General features: G+C 43.0%; 1 protein-coding gene across 14 annotated transcripts in view; it reads right to left on the bottom strand.

Annotated features, from left to right (window-relative positions):
• The window catches only part of MAGI2 (membrane associated guanylate kinase, WW and PDZ domain containing 2), a 1,467,480-nt gene that overhangs the window by 69,011 nt on the left and 1,375,263 nt on the right, over positions 1 to 23,206 (bottom strand). For 11 of the 14 annotated variants that reach the window (XM_059886037.1, XM_059886041.1, XM_059886040.1 and 8 more), the window contains one exon: positions 16,041 to 16,179. In XM_059886037.1, the coding sequence (XP_059742020.1) occupies positions 16,041 to 16,179 (139 nt within the window). Of the gene's footprint in view, positions 1 to 6,340; positions 6,430 to 16,040; positions 16,180 to 23,206 lie in introns of all 14 variants that reach the window. The other 3 variants (XM_059886047.1, XM_059886048.1, XM_059886050.1) reach the window with 1 other exon arrangement.

Here is a 23,206-nt window from a genome sequence, read left to right as displayed (position 1 = left end):
CTGTGCCATCTTCCCAAATACTTGGGATTTTGTCCAGGGATAATTTTTGAGTTCTCCTAATTTTTATTCCCTTTATGTCAACAGTCACCAAGTCTTAATGATTATTCGTTCAAGACTCTTGATATTGTCACTTCTGCATTTTACTTCTGCTATTTTCAGCACCTCAATCCCCGCTCCTGAATTCCCTCAGTTAATATAACAGCCTCCGTATATAATATTCCTACTTATCTGATCTATTGGTGATTCTCCACTCAGGCTGCTCAGTGCACTGACCTGGGGTGTGTTTCAAAAAAAAAAAAGCAGCATACCTCACACTATCATCACTCCTGGCACCAATCTGTTTTAATTGGTTTGGGGAGGAGCCTCTATTTTTTTAACAAAGTCCCCCAGGTGATTCTAATGAGTAGCTGGATTGACATAGGTCCCAGCTACCCATGTGAAAGAAAACACCTTATAGAAACAAAACTTAGGGTGAAGTGAAGTGAAAGTCGCTCAGTCGTGTCTGACTCTTTGCAACCCCATGGACTATACAGTCCACGGAATTCTCCAGGCCAGAATACTGGAGTGGGTAGCCTTTCCCTTCTCCAGGGGATTTTCCCAACCCAGGTCCCCCGCATTGCAGATGGATTCTTTTACTGTCTGAGCTACCAGGGAAGCCCAAAGTTAGGTTAACCAGAGACAATTACCTGGAACATTCAATTAGCCAGTTTTTCTCCATTCAACTCTGAACAGAAAGCAATATATTACAAGAAAATAAGCAAAACAATCAGGAAGTTATTAACAAATAAACATCTGCTTCTGATTTCGGTTGAGACAGTCAGTGGAAATTTGGGCCATCCTCCTATAAAATAAAAGCCTGTATATAAATTTGCTCACTTCCTCTCACGAGTGCACCAAAATAACAACTAACTGCTGAAGAATCATCAATCAAAAAGACTGGAATCTACAAAAAATGATATTCTACATCTAAAGACATAAAGAAGAAACTGCAAGATGGTAGATGGGGCACAAGTGTGATATAATCAAATCTCATACCCCACAGGTGGGTGACGCACAAACTGGAGAACAATTAGGTCACAGAAGTTCTCCTATAGGAGAGAGAGCTGAGCCCCACGCCAGGCTCCCCAGCCTGGGGGTCTGGCATTGGGAGGAGGAGCCCCCAGAGCCGGGCTTGAGCACAGGAGTTCCCCAGGAGGAAGGGAGACAGAGACTCCACTCTGGGAGGGCACACACAAGGTCTCATGCCTGGGCCAGACCTACCTTCTGGTCTTAAAGGGTCTCCTGGGGAGGAGGGTGCAGCTGTGGCCCTCTCTCTGGGTTCATAAAAGCTGGTGGTGGAAATATCAGGGAGTGTTCCTCTGCTTGAACTCTTAGTGGAGGCAGACATCCAGCTGGAGCAGTTAGGACCAAGACTTGGCCCCACAGAACAACGTTTAGGCTCATGCTGGGACTCCTCAGGCCAAACAACCAATAGGATGGGAACACAGCTCCAACCCGGCGGCAGACAGGCTTCTTTAAGACTCCGGTGAGTAGATACGCCCCTAACAAGGCCCTGCCCAGCAGAGGGCTAAGACCCAGCCCCACCCACCAGTAGGCCAGCACGGCCTCTCCCACCAGGAAGCCTTTCACAAGCCTCTAGACCGACTCTCCAACAAGGCGGCAAACACCAGAAACCAGAAAACCACAACCCAGCAGCTTCCGGAATTGAGTAGCCCACCGGGGACAGGCTGCTCCCTGGGCCCTTGAGTGATCGAGGGGAGTGAAGTGCTAGGACATACGGCACACCCCTACAGAGGGCCACTTCTCCAAGGTCAAGAAATGTAAGAAACCTTCCACATACATAAAAATACGAGTAGAAATTTAGACCAAATGAGATGGCAGTGGAACAAGATAAAGCTCCAGAAGAACTAAGTGATGTAGAGATAGGCAATCTACCCGAAATTTGATATAGAATGATGACTTAATGATACTGCAAGACTTATTTACTCATTCACGTACTTGTTCACTCTCTCTGAAAAGCACTGTTGTAAGAACCCAAGGTAATATCCAGTATTTGAATTCCATAAAAGGGAGAACATGTGAACACCGATAACCATGTTGCAAAACAGAGTGAGAGGGAATAAAAGAGATGTATGAGGAGCGATGGGACTTCAGAGGACTAAGAAATCACTTCTGATTGATGGATTTGGGGAAGGATTCATGGAGAAGGCAGACTTCAACCTGGTTTTTGAAGGAGGACGTAGTTTGCGGAAAGGGTTTTCCAAGGTAAGGGATCAGCATGGGCCTAACCATGAAAGTGGAAACACAGGACGATGCCAAGTGTTTCAACAGCACAGATGGGTAAGAGGCTACTGCGGGAGAGCAGAGATAAGACAGATTTGAATGGGGCTGCATCAGGGATGCTCTGAGGACTCATTTAACACTGTGTGTGTGTGAGAAAAGTCTCCAAGTGGGGTGGTCCTTTAGGACAATCAAGTGCTGTAGCATCAGTGATCAGGGAAGATTTACCATAGTAGTAGAGGCTATTTCACCCTGTAGAATGGGCCTGAACAGGAATAGAACGGCAGGAGGAAAGGAGGAGAGGGCCCTTATGAGAAATGGGGAAGTAAAATCACTTGAATTTGGGAACTGATTGTATATATATATACTGATACATACATATATACGAGTGTGAAGGCACTTAGATGGTTTTGAGCTGGGCAACAAGGAGGGTTGATGGTTTCTTAATTAATAGATGATTCAAGAGGAGGAGGAGTTTAAGAGGAGAGGTCATGAATAATTTTGAATGCATACATTTGGGGCATCTGGAGAGAAACGTTGAGAGGGCAAGTGGAAGTCTTGGGAATGAAGCCAAAGATGGCAAAACAGACATCAGAGTCATCTGTATGGTGGTGACGGGTGGAGCCATGAGAACAGATGAGGTCCTGGGGGAGGGGTTGGGGATGGGGCATCACCGCACGAGAAGAGAGTTGAAGGAACCCCCTGAGGAGCAATCAAAGAGGAAGGAGAAAATTCAGCAAATACACTGACCACTAGTCTCGGCTTACAGGCCGTCCCAAGGGGATGAAGGGTTGACTCCATCACTGGATGCTGTTACTATGGTGAGGCTGGTGATCACTGAGGGGATGCTTTTCACTGGAGTCCTGATGATGAAATCCAGATTTCAAATGCTGAATGTGTCAGGGGAAAAGGGAAACTCAAGAGCATGCCCATTTTCAGGATACTGTGTGCCTCAACCCAAGAATGGAACACAGTACATTTGAGAATGGTTTCAACAAGATGGTGATTAAAGAGTGTTTTTTTGTAAACAATGAGCACTCTGTTTTTCTTAAACATTCCCTACATACTGAGTTCCTTCAGAGTAGAATTGGTGTCTTACTCATCTTTGTATCCTACCTACCCCTGCCCTCTGAAAAACCAAACCAGAGAAGCCAGGCCTTTGCCCATGACTGGACCTGAGCACCCATGGTCTCACTGCGGGGGTTCCCAGTGTGGCTGTGACCGTGGGGCAGTGCGCAGGGAAGGCCTGTGGGGAGGCCCCTGCAGAGGAGCAGCTGAAGGCCCGTTCCCGCCACCCTCACAATGTTAGCGTCAGTGGAGTGCTGTGCTCTGCTCCTCCACTGCCCTGAACCAGCAGGCTAGGCCTGCTCCTCCCCTTTGTTTCCTAACTGCTTCCCATTCCCTTTCTCCCTGCGGCCTCCCTGAACCCCCACCCTGGCTCCCCTCCGGCCCCTCTTCTGGAAGAGATCCCTGGCTCTCAGACCGCCCTAGCTTGCCACTCAGATGTGACTGTGCCTGGCAGATTCTGCTCTCCTCTCTGACTATACTCTCCTCTGCTCTCTGCGCAGCAGGGTCTCTTGGGGAGAGCTCGTCCCATTCCAGGATGGCCCCTTCCAGGTCTCCCACAATGCTCCACCCTTGAGCACCACACCCTGGTGCCCTGCACCTGGGCTCTTCCCCAAAGGCTCCTCCAGGCACCAGAAACTCACAAATCTGAAGCTAACCTCATCACCTTTGTTCCTAAACTTGCTCCTGCACCCATGCGGCATCATCTTCCACTTAACTCTGGCCACAGCTCTGCTTCCTGAACCCTTTCTTTGTATTCACTATTGACCAAGCTTTATTTCCATCAATGAAATGCCTGAGGTATCTCTGAAATCTGTTTCCAATGTGCTGTTTCTGTCACCACTTCCCTAATTCTGGTCCTCACATCATTTGCTTCAACTTTTACGATAACATTTTAATTGTCCCCAGTTTCCTATAAAAAGCCATTTTAAATACTATTGAGGCACAATTCCAAATACAGATAATTTCACCCTTCCACTTAATTTTTTTGATGATATATGATTATATAAAATTCAAATTCCCTTATACAGCATAGAAGGCCCTTTTCACTGAGCCCCATTTTAATGTTCTTTCAGTCCAACCCTCTCCTTTTCCTACTTCTCCAGTATAAGAGCCACTGTACCTCCTGCCCACACAAGTGAAATCATACTTGTCACTCGAGGCCCAGCTAACACGTCACCTCTTAGGTGGAGTAGAATCTTCTACAAGTCTGCTCAGCAGATTTCAGGTGCTGTGTCCCTTGGGCTCTTAGCATTCCTTGCTGATACTGTCCTTACTTGTCTCCTTACCTCATTCTCTTCCCCATCACTCCTCCTTGCTTTCGAATGCATAGAGTGAGAGACTCTCCCATTAATCTTTCTCTGTCTAGAACCAAGCAAGGTGCCTGATAGATGTTGGTGGAACTGAACTGAGACCACAAAGAGCCCTCCAATTCTTCTGTTGTTGGTTTTAGCTAATGACTCTAGTGAATTGATTCAGGACACCTTACCTGCATGGATTGCAAACTAGTTAAAGTAAATTATATGACAAGCATATACATTTTTTTTGTCAGAAACAGAAATCTATACCTCTTTAAAGCATGGTCACTGGACTAGATGTCCCCAATAATGATTCCATGGCTTTTATTTTTTCCAGTACATTGCAACTGTCTTCTTTATGCCCTAATTTAGGTTTCCCCTGATCAATAACTTACCCTTGAGAGACACTTTAGAGAAACGATTCATTTAAAACTTATGTCTTTGTAGACATCTTCAGGGAATGATTGTGAAAGGGTGTTTGTGTGTGTGTAGACACATATCCACATAAATGTATTTGATAAGGAAATGTTCAACAATAGGCCAATTCAATAATTCACTTAGAGAATAATATTTCCTTTCATTCTTAAATCAAACCAGTCCTAGATGGCAACTAGCAGGGTTATTAACAATAGAAAACTATATTTCAGAAAACATTCAGAAGGCCAACTTAAAAACCTTTGTTGGAGAGATGCTTAGCCATGGCTGGGAGACTGTAAGGCGGGGGATAGAATCGAGTCAGAACTGAGAAGTGTGTCAGTCTGATTCCTGTTTCCATGGCAAACCGTGGGGAAACCGAGCATGTGTATCAACTACTTCTGAAAAGTTAAACTGACATTTTAAAATCGCAGTTTTTAAAAATTGGGCTGGTAGTCACAGATCTACTGCAAGCTTTGACAGTGGACATGGGGGCTGCTCTAGGGATGTAGTTGAGGGGTGAGAAGTTGCTTGAACTATATTTGCAAAGCTGTTATTCATATTTTGCTTTATTTGTATGTTTGTGTCTATATGTATGTAACATACAGGATTCTTAATTTCCTTAAGAATTTTTACCAAATGTTACACTAAAATATAGCATGAGAATGTTCACTTTGAAATCGTTAGATACAAACTTAGGACTACTTAAAAAAAATCATAACTGTTTTTCCCCCTTAAACTCGGTGCATCACTAGTATGGAGAGGGAGAGTTAGAAGATTCTGTCCTTAATGAATAACTGGCACACTCAGGCTGGAGGATAGCAAGACACTGGGGGCAGTTCTGGGTTCCCAGGGCTAACATGTCTGATGACTGTGGCTCTCTCTGTCTGGTGTAGAAAGAGTGGCTTCATGGGAGCTGGCCAAACCAAACGTGGGCTGAGAGAAAATACATTTTGTTTTTCTGCACTGACGCCCAGGGATTGCTTTCTGAAGTGTGTGTGCGGAGCTCACCCAGCGCTGCCTCTGCTGTATGTCCCCTCCCAGCCCTTCCTTCCTTCTGGGACCATACTGGCTAGAACCCAGGAATGAGTGCGTCTCTAATTTTCCTGAATCCACAGATCTTATCCTCACCACTCATAAGGTCTCAGCTATAAATATTTTCCAGAGCTCTAGCAGTAATTAGACAAGCTACTATGAAAGATAGAGCATTATACATCAGTTAAAAACATATGCAAAACCAAAGCTCATTAGAGAAAGATAATATTCATGCAGATTTTACAAACCGTGTCTTTAGGGTGGCCCAATAAGTAGAAATATGGGGACCCATGCTTGTCACTTTTCATGCACATGGAGAGACTGGAAGGTACCATTCCTAAAGGAAGGGGAGGAACAGCCTAGGACCAATCATTAGAATTAACAGAACCAGTGACAAAGATATAGTATTACTGTTAGAATCAAGATTGCTTAGTACGTTTAGAGTAGCTGAATAAAAATTATCTAGGCAGTAAGAATAAAGACTTTAAGCAAAGCTGACCCTATTGAGCATGCAGCAAGTGAAATTAGTGAAAAGACTGAGCTACATGTGTATTCCAAAAATAGATTTTTTTTTCTCAAAATATTGAGGGCATCCTGAGGTGCTTTTAAGGAGGCACAAATGTTTAAAACATCTTGAAATCATAATATCAGAATTTTTGCAGAATTTTCTCATAATTAGAGTGTTTCAGTGAGACCAGCTGTCATTTGAGAAGTCACAGTAATCATGTTTCTAAATTTTGAAAAACCCTCAAATTAAAGCCATGGTTTGCCTATGTTTATATTTATGTTTTCTCTAATAATCTCATAAATTCTTATAGCTCATCTCTTCTGTAACAATTTGCTCATTTAGATTCAAACTTCACAGTTGACTTGCTGGCCGTATTTGTTTTCTGGAGAAAAAAAGAGCTGCAGAACAGCCAGGTTTTGCCTGTTCTACGTGGCTGTACTCGCCTGTCCAAGGGCTGTGCTCTGAAACCTGCCTCTTAGCAGCTGCCTTGGTCTAGGCCTATCTCAGCTCCTGGGCTTCAGTTCTTTGCTGACATAAAGACGGTACTAGAAATTCTGGGCTGTCAGTGGTTTCCACCAGACAGGCCTTGGGAGATGTAATAACCAGTCCCTGCAGCACTCAGTGCCATGTTGTCTTAGCTTCGTACAGTGTGAGGTAGAGGTGACGTGGGGCTGCTGGATCAGAAGCACTGAGTCCACATAGCTCAGACATTTGGGAGCCTGCTCCCCTCTCTGCCAGTATATTCTTATGATACCACCCCTCCCCCAGCCCCCATCTCATGCCTAACTTGCTCCACGTGCTTCAACACACAAAAGAGACAGTGCCCCCACACGGATGTCTCATTATGTGCCCCTCCCCACTCCCCTCCCACCCCCCGGGGTGTTTTTCACCGCACAGCTGTGTTGAGGGGTGCGCTGTGCTAAGTTGCTTTGGTCGTGTCCGACTCTTTGGGACCCTATGGACTGTAGCCCACTAAGCTCCTCTGTCTATGGGATTCTCCAGGAAAGAATACAGTAGTGGGTTGCCATGTCCTCCTCCAGGGGATCTTCCCTACCCAGGGACTGAACCCACGTCTGTTACATCTCCTACACTGGCAGGCGGATTCTTTACCACTAGCGCCACCTGGACAAACAATTCGAAGTTAAAGGGAAAGTAGAGGCTCTCTGTGGTGTGGAAACCAACGCTTAACAACGAATGTCAGGAGGGAAGTGAAGTTTCAGGAATTATTAACTGAGTTTACCATTTAGCCAAGATGCAAGTAATTTTGTACAAAAAACATCAAGTGATTTTACTATCAAGCACAAAAGGGTCTCATTTAATTCTAAACGTGGCCTTTACTGGGCTTGAAAGATACATGTGCTAGGAAACGTTGGGGCCAGAGGTCAAACAAAAGAGCCCAGAACATGGTGGGGAAAATAGCTGTGAAAACTGTAACAGAAATTACGGTGAAATGTGACAAACAGAGTTGCATTCTGTGCTTGGCATATGCGATGCATACGTCATGAGTCCTAAAACCCATGTTCAGTCTGAAAACCCAGGGTCCTGATGAGAATCACTATTTGTTGGAGACTGTGTATAAAAACACGAGAGACCTTGTGACGGGAGTGTAAATGCAGGCTCCTCTCTAAGCAAATGTGGGAGCTGCCTTAGAGTAAACCGCTGTTTAGTCCGGGCTAAGTGTCTGTTTGTTGTTTCTATTAAAAATTTTTTTGAACCCAAACAGCACGTTGAAGAATGTGTGATTCTCACCGTTTATAGAGATTTTGCTACAATTAGAGCATATAATTCAAGCCTGGAGTAAGGCATTATATAATCTTATTTTGGTCCTATCTGAGGGAGTTCGGTTGAAAAGAAAACCTGGGGAAGTCTTTGTCAGAACAGGACATCGGGGTAACCCTATTTGTGAGCAAAGTTGTAGGCAGAATTCTCAAATAACAACAAAAAAATCCAACCTTATGGACTATTTCTTTCACTAGAAATGAGGGGTTTTTAGTACTTAAGTTTAAAATGAATTATTTGCTTTGGGAACACTGGGATAGGACTTACGGACTCCAGAGCTTAAGGACTGCTCTGGAGACTTGATGTTTGCTGGTTGTAGCGGTTAGCTGGATCTACCCAAGAATTTGTCTTATGATATTAAACTCCACTCTGAGCACCTGGATAACAGGATGTTGTTAGAAAACTCCCTCATAGGGGTCAACATCTTCTGTATCATCTCTAGTTTGAGACAAGAGAACAATCAGACAGTGGAGAAAATGGCTTTGGCATTTAGCACCAGCTTCATAATGGGAGAGGTTGAGGGGTCACAAGCTTGACTTGAATCAATACCACCATGCTATGAACACAGGTCAGACTGTCTCAGTGAGGAGGGACACTGAGCTGAGTGGGAGCTGAGCTGAGACTGTCACAAAAGCCTGAGACTGAAAAAAGGGAAGACTTATCTCCTTTCTTTAATTTTAACGGTTGCAAGCCTGAATGGAGAGTGATTCAGATCTGATGGCCAAGGCGGGAGCCGGCTTGAGGGGTGAGGCTCATACAGCGAGAGGTCCACAAAGACACAGAGAGGACGAGAAACTCCTTGGGTCTTTACAGGAGAACTAGAGGAGACAAAGCCAGCCATCCCCATGGCATGAAATTACCTGGGATGACACTTGAAAATCGACCCAATCCTCTGTGTGTGTGTGTGCGCGCGTGTACATATGGTACAAATATGTGTGCAGATGTAAAACCATGATGTGAGCTTTCTTTCCTCTTAACCTTAATACTTTGATCTCCACTCCTACCCACTCTCTGCTCACCGTGTAAACAAACAAACAAACCTTTTCTTGATTCTGTGACTTCTCTGAGATCTATTTCAATGGTCTTACAGAACTCATCAGCATTTCATCTAAGAGGCTACCTTCTCCCTGGACTGTGGTGGAAGCAGCCCTTGCCCAGGAGAGCTCAGCTTCATATTAGGGGAGGCAAGAGAAAGTTTTATCAGAACCTAAATCCACCTGTCCAGCATGAGTTACTGGAGGAGTTGGATTTTTTAGGTTTTCCAAGATGCATGTGGAGTCCTTCTCAGTGGGGTTTGGGAAAGATAGCTGTTCACTCATTAGTCTCCTCCAACAATGTACTGTTAAGGAACTGAAAGGAGGTCAGACCTCAAGAGCAAAACTGGTTTTTCTTGCTTGATTTCTTGGTTACTTCATGGTCTAATATATTTTATCAGAGTCTTAAATACCTAACAAGTGTCGACTGGGGGAAGTGGGTCACTTAATATATCTTGAAAGAGAACAGTGTATGTTGCAAAGACTATCAAGAAGGAATATCATCATAGTCCAGGGTTTCCAATAAAACATATGAAGAAATGGGATTTCACCCTCATTTTTAAAGCACCTTAATAAACGAGGTTTTGGCTGAGCAGCGGGGAAAAGAATTTCAGAGTTGGGCATCCTCAAGGAAGCCCCTGGGTATGACTCCATGAAACAGGAACCTATTGGAAGTTTCATGGTTTGAACATTTCCTGGGATTCCCTAAATTCTGAAGAGAGCAGTCTGGAGCCTTCTCGCCAAGGAAGGACTCTGTTCTCTGCAGGATGCAGCCAGAGTACTGCCTGACTGCCTGTCCTCTTCCCTGGTCTGGGTCAGTCAGGGTGAACTGGAGTGATTTGTGGAACCACTCATGGAAAAGGGAGATACACTCAACCATGAATGTCAGAAGCTGAAATTAAATTTCAGAATTTATTATTGAAGCCAGCCGCCTTTTGCCCTATTAAAAATGCAGGTGAAATAGTGCAAAGGCTATGGAACCATTTAAAGTTCCCATAAATGTGGTCTCTGAGGAAGAGGCAAAAGCAGCAGAGACTCTCCCCATGTCTGTACCATGGACACCTCAGGCTGTGAGGTTACAGTGCTCCAGGCTCCATGCTGAGGGCCACGGGAGGGGAGGAGCAACGATCAGCAGATTTGCTCAAGAGAATTCTATCTCACTAATTTGGAACTGAGAATAATTCAGCCAAGGTATAAGCAGAAATTTATCTATACTCAGCGAGTTCATTCTTCAGGAAAAGTACAAATTATTAGTACAAATATTACAAAGGAAATGCTTAACAGACAAAAGAAGCCAAGGGCTTTTCAAAGATCCTTAACCCTCTAGATGTATTTATTAAAGCCACATATAACTAGTAAAACTAATAATTTTTTCATTAGAGTAGATCCTTTGAGACATTTTAATTAGTTACCCCTCTGTTAAAATCAACTGTTACACATATGCTCATTTTAGACTGTCAGCTCACAGAAGGCCAGGACTGGGTCTTACTTTCAGTGCCTGCAAAGTGCCTTGAACATAGTAGGTGCTCAGGAAAATCCTGATTCAGTTGAGGAAATAGTAGTGATATTAATTAATGATACTAATTACAGGATCTGCCTCACCTCATATGGAATATTTATTTGGTAGGAGTACAATGTCTAGAGCTGACCTTTGTATGATCAGAGGAAGAAAGGACTTGAACAAATAATTGTTAACAAGATTATAGGAGCATGCTTATAACAGCCACATGCCAATGCACATTGTTAAAGAAGAATACATGAAAAAATAATGTTAACTGCCATACAAGTAGAGACTGGTACAGCTTAATCTGTTGCTCTGATACTACTGTAAATCATTTTCATTTACCGATTAAAGGAAGACCTTTAACTATTTAGCCCATTCATTTCTTCAGCTAGAGTGTGAATGCAGTATGGTTCAAACAGATCTTTTCTTACCTAATGCATTTATTACACTTATAAAACGTAAACAATTTCATTTCTCATAGGCCTTATATTAGTCAACACCTATCAAAGATGCAATTAACTTTGAAAATGGTAGTGCAGGAAGAAGTCTAACTCATGGATTGATGATTTCTTTCCCCAAAGGGAGATGTGGGCATTAGTGTTAATTGTCCCTAGGCATTCTGAGAATTGTGCTTCCTCCTGGGAACCCTGTCTGGCCTCCTAAGACGATTGAGGCCATTTACAATCAAACTTACTTCAGCATTCTTGTCATAAAGACCTGGAATGCTGCTTAAGAGAATCAACAGGCCAGACCACCAACCAAAAATGGAAGGCATAATTTTTTTTTTTTTTTTTTAATTTTGATGAGCTCTGAACAGCAAGTATAACCGGGGAAGGCTCTGTATTGGCCTGAACTGCTGGTGGAGGACATCTTTTTCATCCAGTGGCACTTCTGTTTACCAAGGCCCTGGCTCTGTGGCTCAATGTATACATCAAGTGAACATTCCTTACAATCCCTGAATGCTGATGAAGGAGTTTATTTGCATAATACATTCCTATGCAGCTTTAGAATCAGGATCCCTGTTTTCTTTTCTCTTAGACTTTTTAGATTTAATTGGAACTGCAACAGTCAGTGTTAAGGAGGGCACCGCTTGCTTCTGCTGCATCCGTTTTTGATCCTTTCCTCAGTATGGTAGAGTCAAATTGCCTTCTTCCTGGCAGGTGTTGAGATGTATGTGTCAGGGGAGGGGGGGCCCAAGCTCTCGTTGAGTTTACAATCAACAAATTCTTATCCCGAGGACTAGAGTGCAGTTGAAGTGCCTATCTCCTGAGCTGCTCTTTCAAGGACTTAACTATGAAAGCAGCTTCTCCTTCGAAGCCTTTATTATCTCCCCTCCCCTGCCACAGCTGCTCAGCCACCTCTGTGAGCAGCCAGTATGCTTGCTAGTGGCTGCCTTTGCTTATTCTTGCCTCTGGATCGGCTGAGGTGTGTCTGCCGATTAGTCTCATGGTAATTATGGATGGCGTGTTTGCAGCATATTTATTCCCTTCCTCAGCTCACTTGGCTTCACACTGACTTTGTTTAGTCAACAATCTGACAGATTACCTGGGGTAATTTTTTCTTCCCATTGTACCTGTGCTTATCTCTCTGTCACAAACCACCTTAAGGACTCTGAGCCAGAGTTTTCGTATTTCTCTGGACTGAGATCAGCTTTCTCCTGACATGTCCAAAAGTCCAGATAAGGGACGGCTTCAGAGCTGTTCTGAATTCTGAATTCTGCAGGTATCAGAGGTAGGGCTGAGGGTTATCACCTAAACCCCTTCCTAGCCTGCTGTTCACCAGTCTCTTCACCTTCAGAGTTCACTCTCACCCGGGCGGGGTTAAGCCTGAACACTTCCCTAACTGGTAAAGTCTCTTCTAGATTCTGATAAACTCCCTTTAACAATCTTTTGAGACTGGATTTTATGCCAAGTTTGGGATCTTAAAGGGCAAACAAAGGAAACAAACATAGGATTAAACTCATAGTTGACAGAGAAATCAGTTTTCCTGTCGTTAGGGTGCATTTGGACAAAGTGGATTTTATTTTTGGTTACATCTACTATAAGTCCAAGCATTTTCTTTCACTGCTCTTGTTACTATTGTTTTGTTTTGTTACCTGCACCCCTAGCCACTCCCCCACTTTTTTTATGTCCAAGATAGACTAGAGTATATTTTAATAAAAATTTTCATAAAAGTACCTTAATAAAAATATACTCTATCTTGGACAAAAAAATTCTTTGTCATGAGATAGTCGATTTAACTGATGCTGGAGGAATTGCGAGTTCCTTAGCTGCAAGTACAGACACTGGGGGCATCTATAGAGTCTGTGAATGTGGCCACTTTGTGGCTTGTTCCTGGTACCGGAATGCATTTCCAGAGCAGGGCTGTAACTGATACCTCAGAAAGGCCTCCTCACCAGTCTGGTTCTGGGCTGGCATCCGGGAACGTGACTGGTAATTCGTTCCCTCACTAATATAAACCTTTCCTAAGTGATACAGGTCTCTCACTGTATCTCAACTGTTTGCTCAAGCAATGTGGTTTATGCTCAGCACCTGCTGTCCTTCTGGGAGTCTGGGATTCTGGTACGTGCCAGGCAGAGGGTGCCAGCTTGACTGGCCTCCAGGAGAAACCATGGGCACTGAGTCTCTTATGAGCTTCCCAGGGCAGCCATACCATCAGGGCAGCAATATTATCACACATATGCTGCTGCATTCTTATTGCTGCATGAAGAATGCTCTCTGGGTGACCCCTCATGGGAGACAGAGAAAGCAGAAGGAAGCCTGCATGTGGATTCCTCCAATTCTACCTGTGTTATTCTTCCTTATGATTCTACTGGGTATCCTTACTATTAATACATCAGTGTCATAAATCTGAGCTGTGACCACAACTATATTCTGTGTCCCAGGAGTCCTATAAGCAAATACCTGAATGTGGGGTGGCCTTGGGGACCCCTAAAACAGTTCCTTCATGAGGCACTGTGAGGTTCCAGAAATATCATTTGATGGAATTATCCTCAAAAATGCGGATCTGATCCCTACTTTCTTGGTTTTTCACGCAAATAACCAAACCATACCGAACCAACCAAACCATAATTTTTGTTTAGAGTTTCCTGAAGAACTAATGTTTACTTAGTTTATAACTATTCATTTACTTCCCTAAAGGAGATTGCTTTACTCTATTAAATTTGTTCTTTTATGACATAATCTCTAAAATTACAGTCATAATCCATGTCAAATCTAACATCAAAAGTAGCTGACAAGCTCTACTGCTACCAGTGTGTATGATTTTTATATTACATTTTAGAAGAAATTATTTAGAAGAAATTCTGCAATACTGCTAGAGTTAACAATATTAGTTAATATTCAAAAGTGTGTCCAGATATTTAACAAACTCTCTGTGTTGGTTAATTTTAGAATTTAACTATATATTTTCAGATGATGTTAAGAATTAATGGGATAATGTTGACATGGTCTTGAATTTTCATGCTGTTCAGAAACATATTTGTATTTTTATGCCTTGAGGCAGCTTCGTGCTGACGCATCACAGTCTGAGTTATGCCACATGTTGGTCGACAGACTGTTTTAACTGCTCTCTGTAGAGCAGCAGTTGGTGTGGTGGGTGCTCAGAATAAGGACCAAATAGTGATTCTACAAAAAGAATAGAAAGTTCAGGACAGCCATGTTATTCAGATTAACTTTTTAAAGATTAATTTGTTAGAACAATAAGAACAACATTAATTCTATGAGAATTCCTGGGTATAGATAATAGGTCTTGGCATGGAAGGAAACACACCTTGAAAGCAAGGTCTTTTGTAGAAGTGATAGAATTTCACTGGTTGGTTTCACATTACAGAATCCCTTCATGCCCTAGGGTGCAAAAAATGATTTTATTTCAAGAGTTCAGATTCTTTACAAAGGGAAGAATGCCAATGCCATTGAACAGGCTCAAGTCTGTGCTTACTGCTAATATTAATAATTAAAAATATTTTATTAGATCCAAGTATTAAGGATGGGAAGCTGGGATGAAATATTTCCCTGGGCATATGGCCAGCCCTAGAAACTTCTAAATGCTGCCCTACTCTTAATGTGAGGACTTGCCAGCCCTTCTTGTAGGCTTTCAGTATGTTCAAGACCCTGGAAACATAAAGAATTTAAGGGCCTTTGAATTCAGATATTTAAACTGAATTCAGGATTATATCTGTCGTACTAAATAAGCATTCAGTCAATTATTAGGTAACTTAGGCAGAAAGCACAGTTTAAGAGGAAAAAGTGCTAGTTAGATTTTCAAGAATGGAAGAGTGAAAATGGGAGTCAATTTAATCTAGATCAACATCCTCAGCTACTTATTCAGATCAGTGGTTAGATCTTATTTCCCTAATCCAGACACTTACTATCTGTGCTACTCTTGACTGATGTCTGTCTGTCTCTCTGTTACTCCCTGAGATTAAAGACAAGCCAAGGTTTCTCTGTTTCTCATGTAAACATCAGATAACAGTTTCCGATATACTAGGGTAATGATGTTGGCTGTACCTTAAATGGGCTTTTGGGAAATAACACTGTTAAAGACTTCCGAAGGCAAATCTATGAATTAAATTGCACTGCAAAGCCTTCCTCACAAGCATCTAGATACACATAAGAGTGAACTTTTGGAATATCCCTGAACTCCAAGGCAATGCAACCACTACCTGAACTGAAGTTTATGTTTTAATCTTCATAGCCTGAAGATTTGGTCTTGCTGGTCCCTTGGCTCAGGTTACATATCCCACAGGACAGTCTGATGCATGAGTCATTTTAGGAAATAATTGATAAATTACTGTGGACTCAAATGAACAGAGGACTATCAGTCAAATGACAGAAGTTCCAATATATAAATTTAGCCAGATCTCCCAGCACACTCAGAGATGCCTTGAAAGGTCCTACATTTGCTATTTTCAACATTACCTAAATAAGGGAGCAAAAGAAAGAGCTCACAAACATATAATATATACCTTGTCCTTAAATATACATGTGTATAGATCTATGTCCACTGATCACTAAATATATATTTAGGTAGAATTAGAGAACTTATGTAGCTTTATAAATAAGCATAGGCATTCATGGGCACAGAAGAGACAGAAAAGACATGAATCAAAATGTGAAACGTACCATACTCTGGGACCTGTCCCGTCCCACGCTTCAGCAGTAGCCTCACTCTCCTTCCGCCTGATTTGATGAGCTCTATTGCTCTGGCATGGGTCATGTCTCTTGTGCTCTCCCCATTGATTTCAATGATCTGATCTCCTACCTGTTAATTAAAGAAACATCACGTTAGCCAAAGATGGTTTTATTCAAGTTGCATTTCCAACAGAGAAGCACCCATAAATGACCAGTTTCCAGAAAGCAACAGAAAGGCTTGGTTGCAGCCTGCTGCTCCTTAGTAGAGGCTAATCCCTGGCTGCATCCTGAATCTGACCACCAAGCTTTATTTATCTTTGTAGAAATTCAAATATTAGACCATGAAGGTTGTGATGATATGTCACTTATATTTAGCCAGTATGACAGAGGATTTTCTTAAAAAATTAAGGGATGTGTTTGATGCTGCAATTCAAAATAAGCTGGCATCTTCACTTTGAGTCAAGAAGTAAATATTTTAAGGACTTTTCATTGAACAGAGCTGCTAAGCTGCTAAGTCACTTCAGTCGTGTCCGACTCTATGAGACCCCATAGACGGCAGCCCACCAGGTTCTGCCGTCCCTGGGATTCTCCAGGCAAGAATACTGGAGTGGGTTGCCATTTCCTTCTCCAGTGCATGAAAGTGAAATCGCTCAGTCGTGTCCGACTCTTAGTGACCCCATGGACTGCAGCCTACCAGGCTCCTCCGTCCATGGGATTTTCCAGGTAAGAGTACTGGAGTGGGGTGCCACTGCAGGATCTAATTCAGTGTGTTGGATGGAATGATTGGTTTTTGGGCTTCTCTGAGAATTTTTGTTATGCATCATTTACTTACATTTCCCTGGGTGATGTTGTGATATTGCCTTCTTTGTAAATAGTGGTTGGTTGATATTCAAGTTTGATGATGAATTTTCTGTCACAGTCCTTTGAATTAAAAATGACTCCATTCTCCATACATGACTAATGCCCTTGCTCAATCTTTGCCATTCTCACATCTGACTGTCAGAAACTCTTTGGTTAAATACCAATTCCTCTTGAATTGTTGACAATACCTAGGCATGTCAACCCACTTCAGTAATCTTGCCTGGAGAATCCCATGGACAGGGGAGCCTGGTGGGCTGCAGTCCATGGGGTTGCAAAGAGTTGGACACGGCTGAGACAACTGAGCATGCGTGGGTTCCATAAGCAGCTCCCGTTATCCTTTGTGAATAGATATTTGGAATAAAAGAGGTTCAACCATGAGCACACCATGTAACTCCCACAGTACTATTACTGTCAGGAACCTTTGAATTAAAATATGTTTCATTTCAGTGCAAGTCACTTAAGACAAATTAGCCAGGAAAAGCACAATGAGTTGCTTTGCAGAAATGCTATTTTAGGTGGGTTCCTGAACTTGATAATGCAGACAGAATTGCAAATAAGCCCCCTTTAAGGGAGCACTATCAAAGTGAGTGCTATAGGCTGGACCAGAACAGGAACAAAAAGTTGCTGTCACAACAGCCAAAGGGTAGAGCAAAGTGGGAGGAGGGGAGAATAAACACATGTTTATTATAGCAAGGAAGTGATGTATGTGCTTGTGTGTGTGCTACGTCACTCCAGTCATGTCTGACTCTGTGTGACCCTATTGACTGTAGGCTCCTTTGTCCACGGGATTCTCCAGGCAAGAATCCTGGAGTGGGTTGTCACGCCCTCCTCCAGGGAATCTTCCTGACTTAGGGATCAAATCCACGTCTCTGCATCAGCAGGCAGGCAAGTAGGTTCTTTACCGCTAGCGCCATCTGGGAAGCCCATGGAAATGATGCCTCTACCTAAATCGGATTCCCTAAGGGGCCAGGACTTCAGTGTAATGAAAGTAAAGGCTTCCCACTTCGTGTACTCGGTGGCCTTTGGAAGCACTGTTTCAAGGCAGTGGAAGAGGCTGGCCTCGATGGCACAAACTCCACATAGAAGAATCACTAAAGACAGGACAAAATTAATTTGTCTTAGGGCCAAGGTTTGCACCAGTTTTCTTCAGGTCTCCTTTATGGTCTCCTTTCCCAGGAGGCACCAGGCACAGCCTGAAGTCCAGCAGCTAGCCTGAGGTCAGGTATCCAAGCCAGTGGCAGAAGTGGGACCAACTAACCCTCTCTCAGCAATCCTCGCCTGTGACTGAAACCCCAAGACCCAGCATCACATCGTAGAAGTAAAGCACAGGTTTCAGTGAAGCTGTTAGAGTCTTCATTCCTGGCTACTCTCTTCAGGTTCACATACCTGACTGATTGCTAAACATCTCCTCCACTGGGATGTCCAGCAGGCCACTGCAGCTCAACACCAGTCGATCGGGCTCACCACCTTTCTCCCCAGATAGTCTGTCCTCTCAAGTCCTCATCCTGGACAACAGCGCCACCATTCACCCAAGATAGAAACCTGGGGCTCCTGCTGAGCTCCTAGTTCAGTTCCTGCCTCCATCTGGATTACTCCCACCAATATCTTCACATGGTCACCAGCAGCATTCTTCTGAGGGAAATCTCCCCAGATGCATCATACTCACCGAGGCGGCTAGGGCCTTCCATATGCCACTATTTCCTTGCCTTGTCTTCCCAACAGGCCTGGTGCCTTCCTAATCTTCCCTCAAGGCCAACCCAAGCTCTTCTCCCCAGGGATGACTTCGTAGACCCTGTCTTCTCCTCAAGCAGAAGTATGCAATCCCTCTGCTCAGTTATCACTGCACCCCACTCTGTTATCTATCACACCTCATTAGGGAATTATGCCTCTTTGTCTTCCCTCTTAGACTTTGAACTTCTTCACTTATCAAACAATTTCTGAGCACTTATTATGTTTCGGACAGTCTACTGGGAGATCGGATAAACAGTGACAAAAAGTATAGTTTTTATTTACAACACATTCTCAGTCTAGTTGGGGAGAAAGTGGGTAAATAAGACAGTTACTATTCAATATATTTTTGCTGTGACAGAGGTGTACACAAAGTGCTAATGAAAGAGAAGGGAGGGCCATCTAAATTGGAATAAACGTGGCTGGTGGTCAGAGCTTCCTACAGGTACTGACATCTCAACTGGATTCTGAAGTATCAGCAGGAGTTCCCTTGGTAAAGGAAGAGGAAAAACATTCTAGGTAGAGAGGACAGCATATGCAAAGAGCCTGAGATCTGAGAGCATGGTATATTTGGGGGAACTGCCGGTAGTTAATTCTGCTACTCAGGGGTTTGGGCTTTATTTTAAAGGCAACAGTAAAGCACTGAAAATATTGAACAGGGGGCAAGCTGACCAGGAAAACAGAGTGGTGTTTGGAAATTTCCCTGAGACGTCAGTATGAAGAGTGGACTGGAGAGAAAGTAGGAGATTGAGGAATGGAGCTGAAGTTGTGAGGTGGTCATGGTGTTTATTCAGATGAGAAATTGGAAGACGTGGGGAAGAAAAATCATAGGATAAATGAGGGCAGGGACTAAGTCCCATTTGACTATTTATCTTATATGGGGTTCACTGTACATACTTGTAAGTGAATGAATGAAGCATTTCCACACAGCTCATCTTGAGACCCACGGGGGGAGGGGGTTATATGTAATCTTGATCCAAAACTCAAACCTTGACAGACACCACTGCCTGAGGATACTTCTCTCCCAAGACTGACATTTCAACAAGAATTGTATAGAAGGATTCTTATGGTGTGAAAGAAATATTAATAGCCATACTTAGAAAGTTTGATGCTTTCATTCTCTTGACTATTTGTTATTTTCCCTTTCCCTTACTAAGAGCCATGAGAATTAAGGGAGGAAAAAATAGCCAGGGAGAGGTGGTGAGTTGGAAGATTGTGTAGGAGTTGGAGGAATAGAGGGTTCAAGGGCTTCACAGGGCTGGGTGCAGTGTCTCCAGTGTGGGGTTTTCAGGACTGGGCTCTGGGAAGATTTTTATTGAGTTTTTGGAAGTCTGAGCTGACCTCTTGGGGCTTGGCAGCATTCCATGTGGGATCCCCTTAGAAGCAGAAATAACTCTGATGCTGGTTGAACTGAAGGTCCTTAGCCCCTTGTCTAGGATTTTCAGTTTCTCCCAAGCCCCTGTCCATGCCAGGGAGCCAGGGAGCCAGGGAGACAGTCTTCCTGCCTCACTGGGAGCAATGGAAGTTTGAAACAGTCCAAGATCTTGGCAAACTCAGGGAAAAAACTTGATGGTGGTGGCAGTGAGATAGATGCTGGTTGGGCAATAAATTGGAAATGCTGCCACTGTTGAAGATGTGAATCTTACAGGTATTCTGGGCATATTGCACAAGTGGTTAAACTCATTTGGACCTAGTGTCAGAGGTAACAAGGCCCAGCCAGGAGATGCCCATCTATCCTTGTGAAATGACACAAATGCTAAAAAGGTTTACTCTTCACTCTCAGTCCAATATCAGTCTTATACATACTTATTTGACATGGAACTCCATAAAGAAATTTGAGAAATGATTCTTTTCACTTTCATCCTGTGAGCATCCAGATGAATAAGAAAATGAATTTGTCAGGGAAAGAAGAGGTTCTCATTACTTTCTGACTTTCATTCAGCTGCCGGGTGTGGCCAGTTGAAGGGTCCTTTTCCTATATGGCATGTGAATTATTTGGGGGAATTAATTTGATAATGGAATATTACTCAGCTATTAAGAATATATTTGAATCAGTTCTAATGAGCCTATTATAGAGAGTGAAGTAAATCAGAAAGAAAAACACCAATACAGTATATTAACGCATATTTATGGAATTTAGAGATGGTAACGATGACCCTATATGCAAGACAGCAAAAGAGACACAGATGTAAAGAACAGACTTTTGGACTCTGTGGGAGAAGGAGAGGGTGGGATGATTTTGAGGGAATAGCATTGAAACATGTATATTACCATATGTGAAATAGATCATCAGTCCAGGTTTGATGCATGAGACAGGGTGCTCAGGGCTGGTGCCCTGGCATGACCCTGAGGGATGGGATGGGGAAGGTGTTGGGGGGGGGGGATCAGGATGGGGGACACATGTATACCCATGGCTGATTCATGTCAATGTAAGGCAAAAACCACTACAATATTGTAAAGTAATTAGCCTCTAATTAAAATAAATAAATTAATTACAAAAATAGTTTCCAATGCAAGAGAAAAAAGAAAAAGAAACAATGGAAAATGTGCAGGTTGTTCAGAGATGAAGAAAAAGACCAGTTGTGACTCTAATGTAGTCTTCTCTTTCTACACTCTTCACCACAGAGCTATCTTCAACTGAGTCATGGTACTAAATGAAACTGAAGATCTCCTCCACTTGTTCTTAGAGAACTTTTAAAGTATTGAGTTTGAGTTAGAGTTGAGAGAGGGATGGGGGAGGAGAGAGAGAATGGAGGCAGTGGGGACAACGAAGAAACAGACAGATGGACAGACAGCCATAGACATAATTCAGGAATGTGCATATTGTTTTATGGGGATCAAGGAGATGTTAAATGTAGGAAACTAACAAAGGATATAACATGAATTCTAGGCATTCTTTTTTTTTTTTCCTGTAAAAGAAATACTTGTATCTGTGGTCCCCTTGGGAAACTGACAACCTCACAGTGGTGTCTTAGGGGCAAGGCAGAGCGAGAGAAGGCTGCCATCTTGGCTCAGACTAACAAGCTCTGCATTTCTACGCACACATTTCTGTTCACATCTTGGCAGGTTTTTTTTTTTTTCCCTAACAAAACAAAACTGAAACTCCAGTACTTTGGCCACCTCATGCGAAGAGTTGACTCATTGGAAAAGACTCTGATGCTGGGAGGGATTGGGGGCAGGAGGAGAAGGGGACGACAGAGGATGAGATGGCTGGATGGCATCACTGACTCGATGGACGTGAGTCTGAGTGAACTCAGGGAGTTGGTGATGGACAGGGAGGCCTGGCGTGCTGTGATTCATGGGGTCGCAAAGAGTCAGACACGACTGAGTGACTGAATTGAACTGAACTGAACAAAACTACTACTAAGTCCTTGAACTTGCTTGAGGCTCTGCAGGTAAAACTTCTCTTATTGGAAAGCCAAGGCAGGTAAAGGTAAAAGTTTCAGTATATATGTAAATATTGGCCATACCATATAGGATCTTACTTCCCTGACCAGGGATCAAGTCTGGGCCCCAACCCATGAAAGCACAGAGTCCTAACCACTGAACCACCAGGAAATTTCCCAAAGTTTCAGTATTTCTTAAGCAATTAATAGTCCAGGTTGTAAGGAAAAAAAAAAAAAAAGCTCTATACTGTACACATTTTTGTAGACAGTATTTGGTTCAACTCAATGAAATCTTTACAAGGACTATATTAATTCTGGAATTACTGCAGCCCCTAATCATGGTAGTTTCCACTCAAGGCTTCCTCAGGTTTCTCCACAAACATTCCTAGCTGGTTGCAATCAGTTCACTGCCTTTATACCACAAGAATCTATTTCATATGATTATGTGTGACTGAAGTGATCCTAGATTATAACTAGGTGTGAGGAATTGAGCTTCTTTAGAATTTTATGCCAAAAAATAGTTGATGCCTCTATTTGCTGTTTCATGAAAGACTTAGTTGTGGACCATTTATGTGGCTAATGGTCCGAGGTCACAGGATAGTTTTGTCATAATTTTTCCCTTAGAGGCTGGTTTCTCCCACTGACTCTAGATCCCTCAAGAGCAAGGAAAGCGCCTCCTGCCTCCGAGTCATCTATACCTGCCACAATTCCCAACGAGTAGGCCCTCAGTTAATCATGTTTGAATAAATGAATTTTAGGTTTACTTTTCAGTTATAGTAACCATCTTCGTTTTCATGACACAGAAAACTCAGCTTTCGAGCACCTCTGCACACCATAAAGCCATCTTGAAATACTGCCTTAGGCACTTGCAGCCAAATCACAACAATTTCAACAGTATTACAAGAGACCGAATGAGGTTTCAGTAAAGGTGACCTATAAAAATTGCTAGAGACAGGTGTGTTATTGTTATGGGAAACAAATGCTAAAGGATCGAGAGAAAGATGAAAGGAGGCTGAGTCTAAATAAAATCATAAAAACAAAATTAGAATTCGGGTCTTTGCTTCTGCCAGAGGCATTGTCACTTGATGCTATGACATCAGGACACCTGGTCTGTAAGGGCCCTGCTGGAGCAAAGGACAGGCTGATTTTCACCTCAATAGTGACCTGTACTATATTATGTTT

This window comes from Bos taurus, chromosome 4 (assembly GCF_002263795.3).
Source record: "Bos taurus isolate L1 Dominette 01449 registration number 42190680 breed Hereford chromosome 4, ARS-UCD2.0, whole genome shotgun sequence".
NCBI lineage: Eukaryota > Metazoa > Chordata > Mammalia > Artiodactyla > Bovidae > Bos > Bos taurus.
Note: the sequence above shows the minus strand (reverse complement) of the source record. Positions and strands in the feature narration are given on the sequence as shown.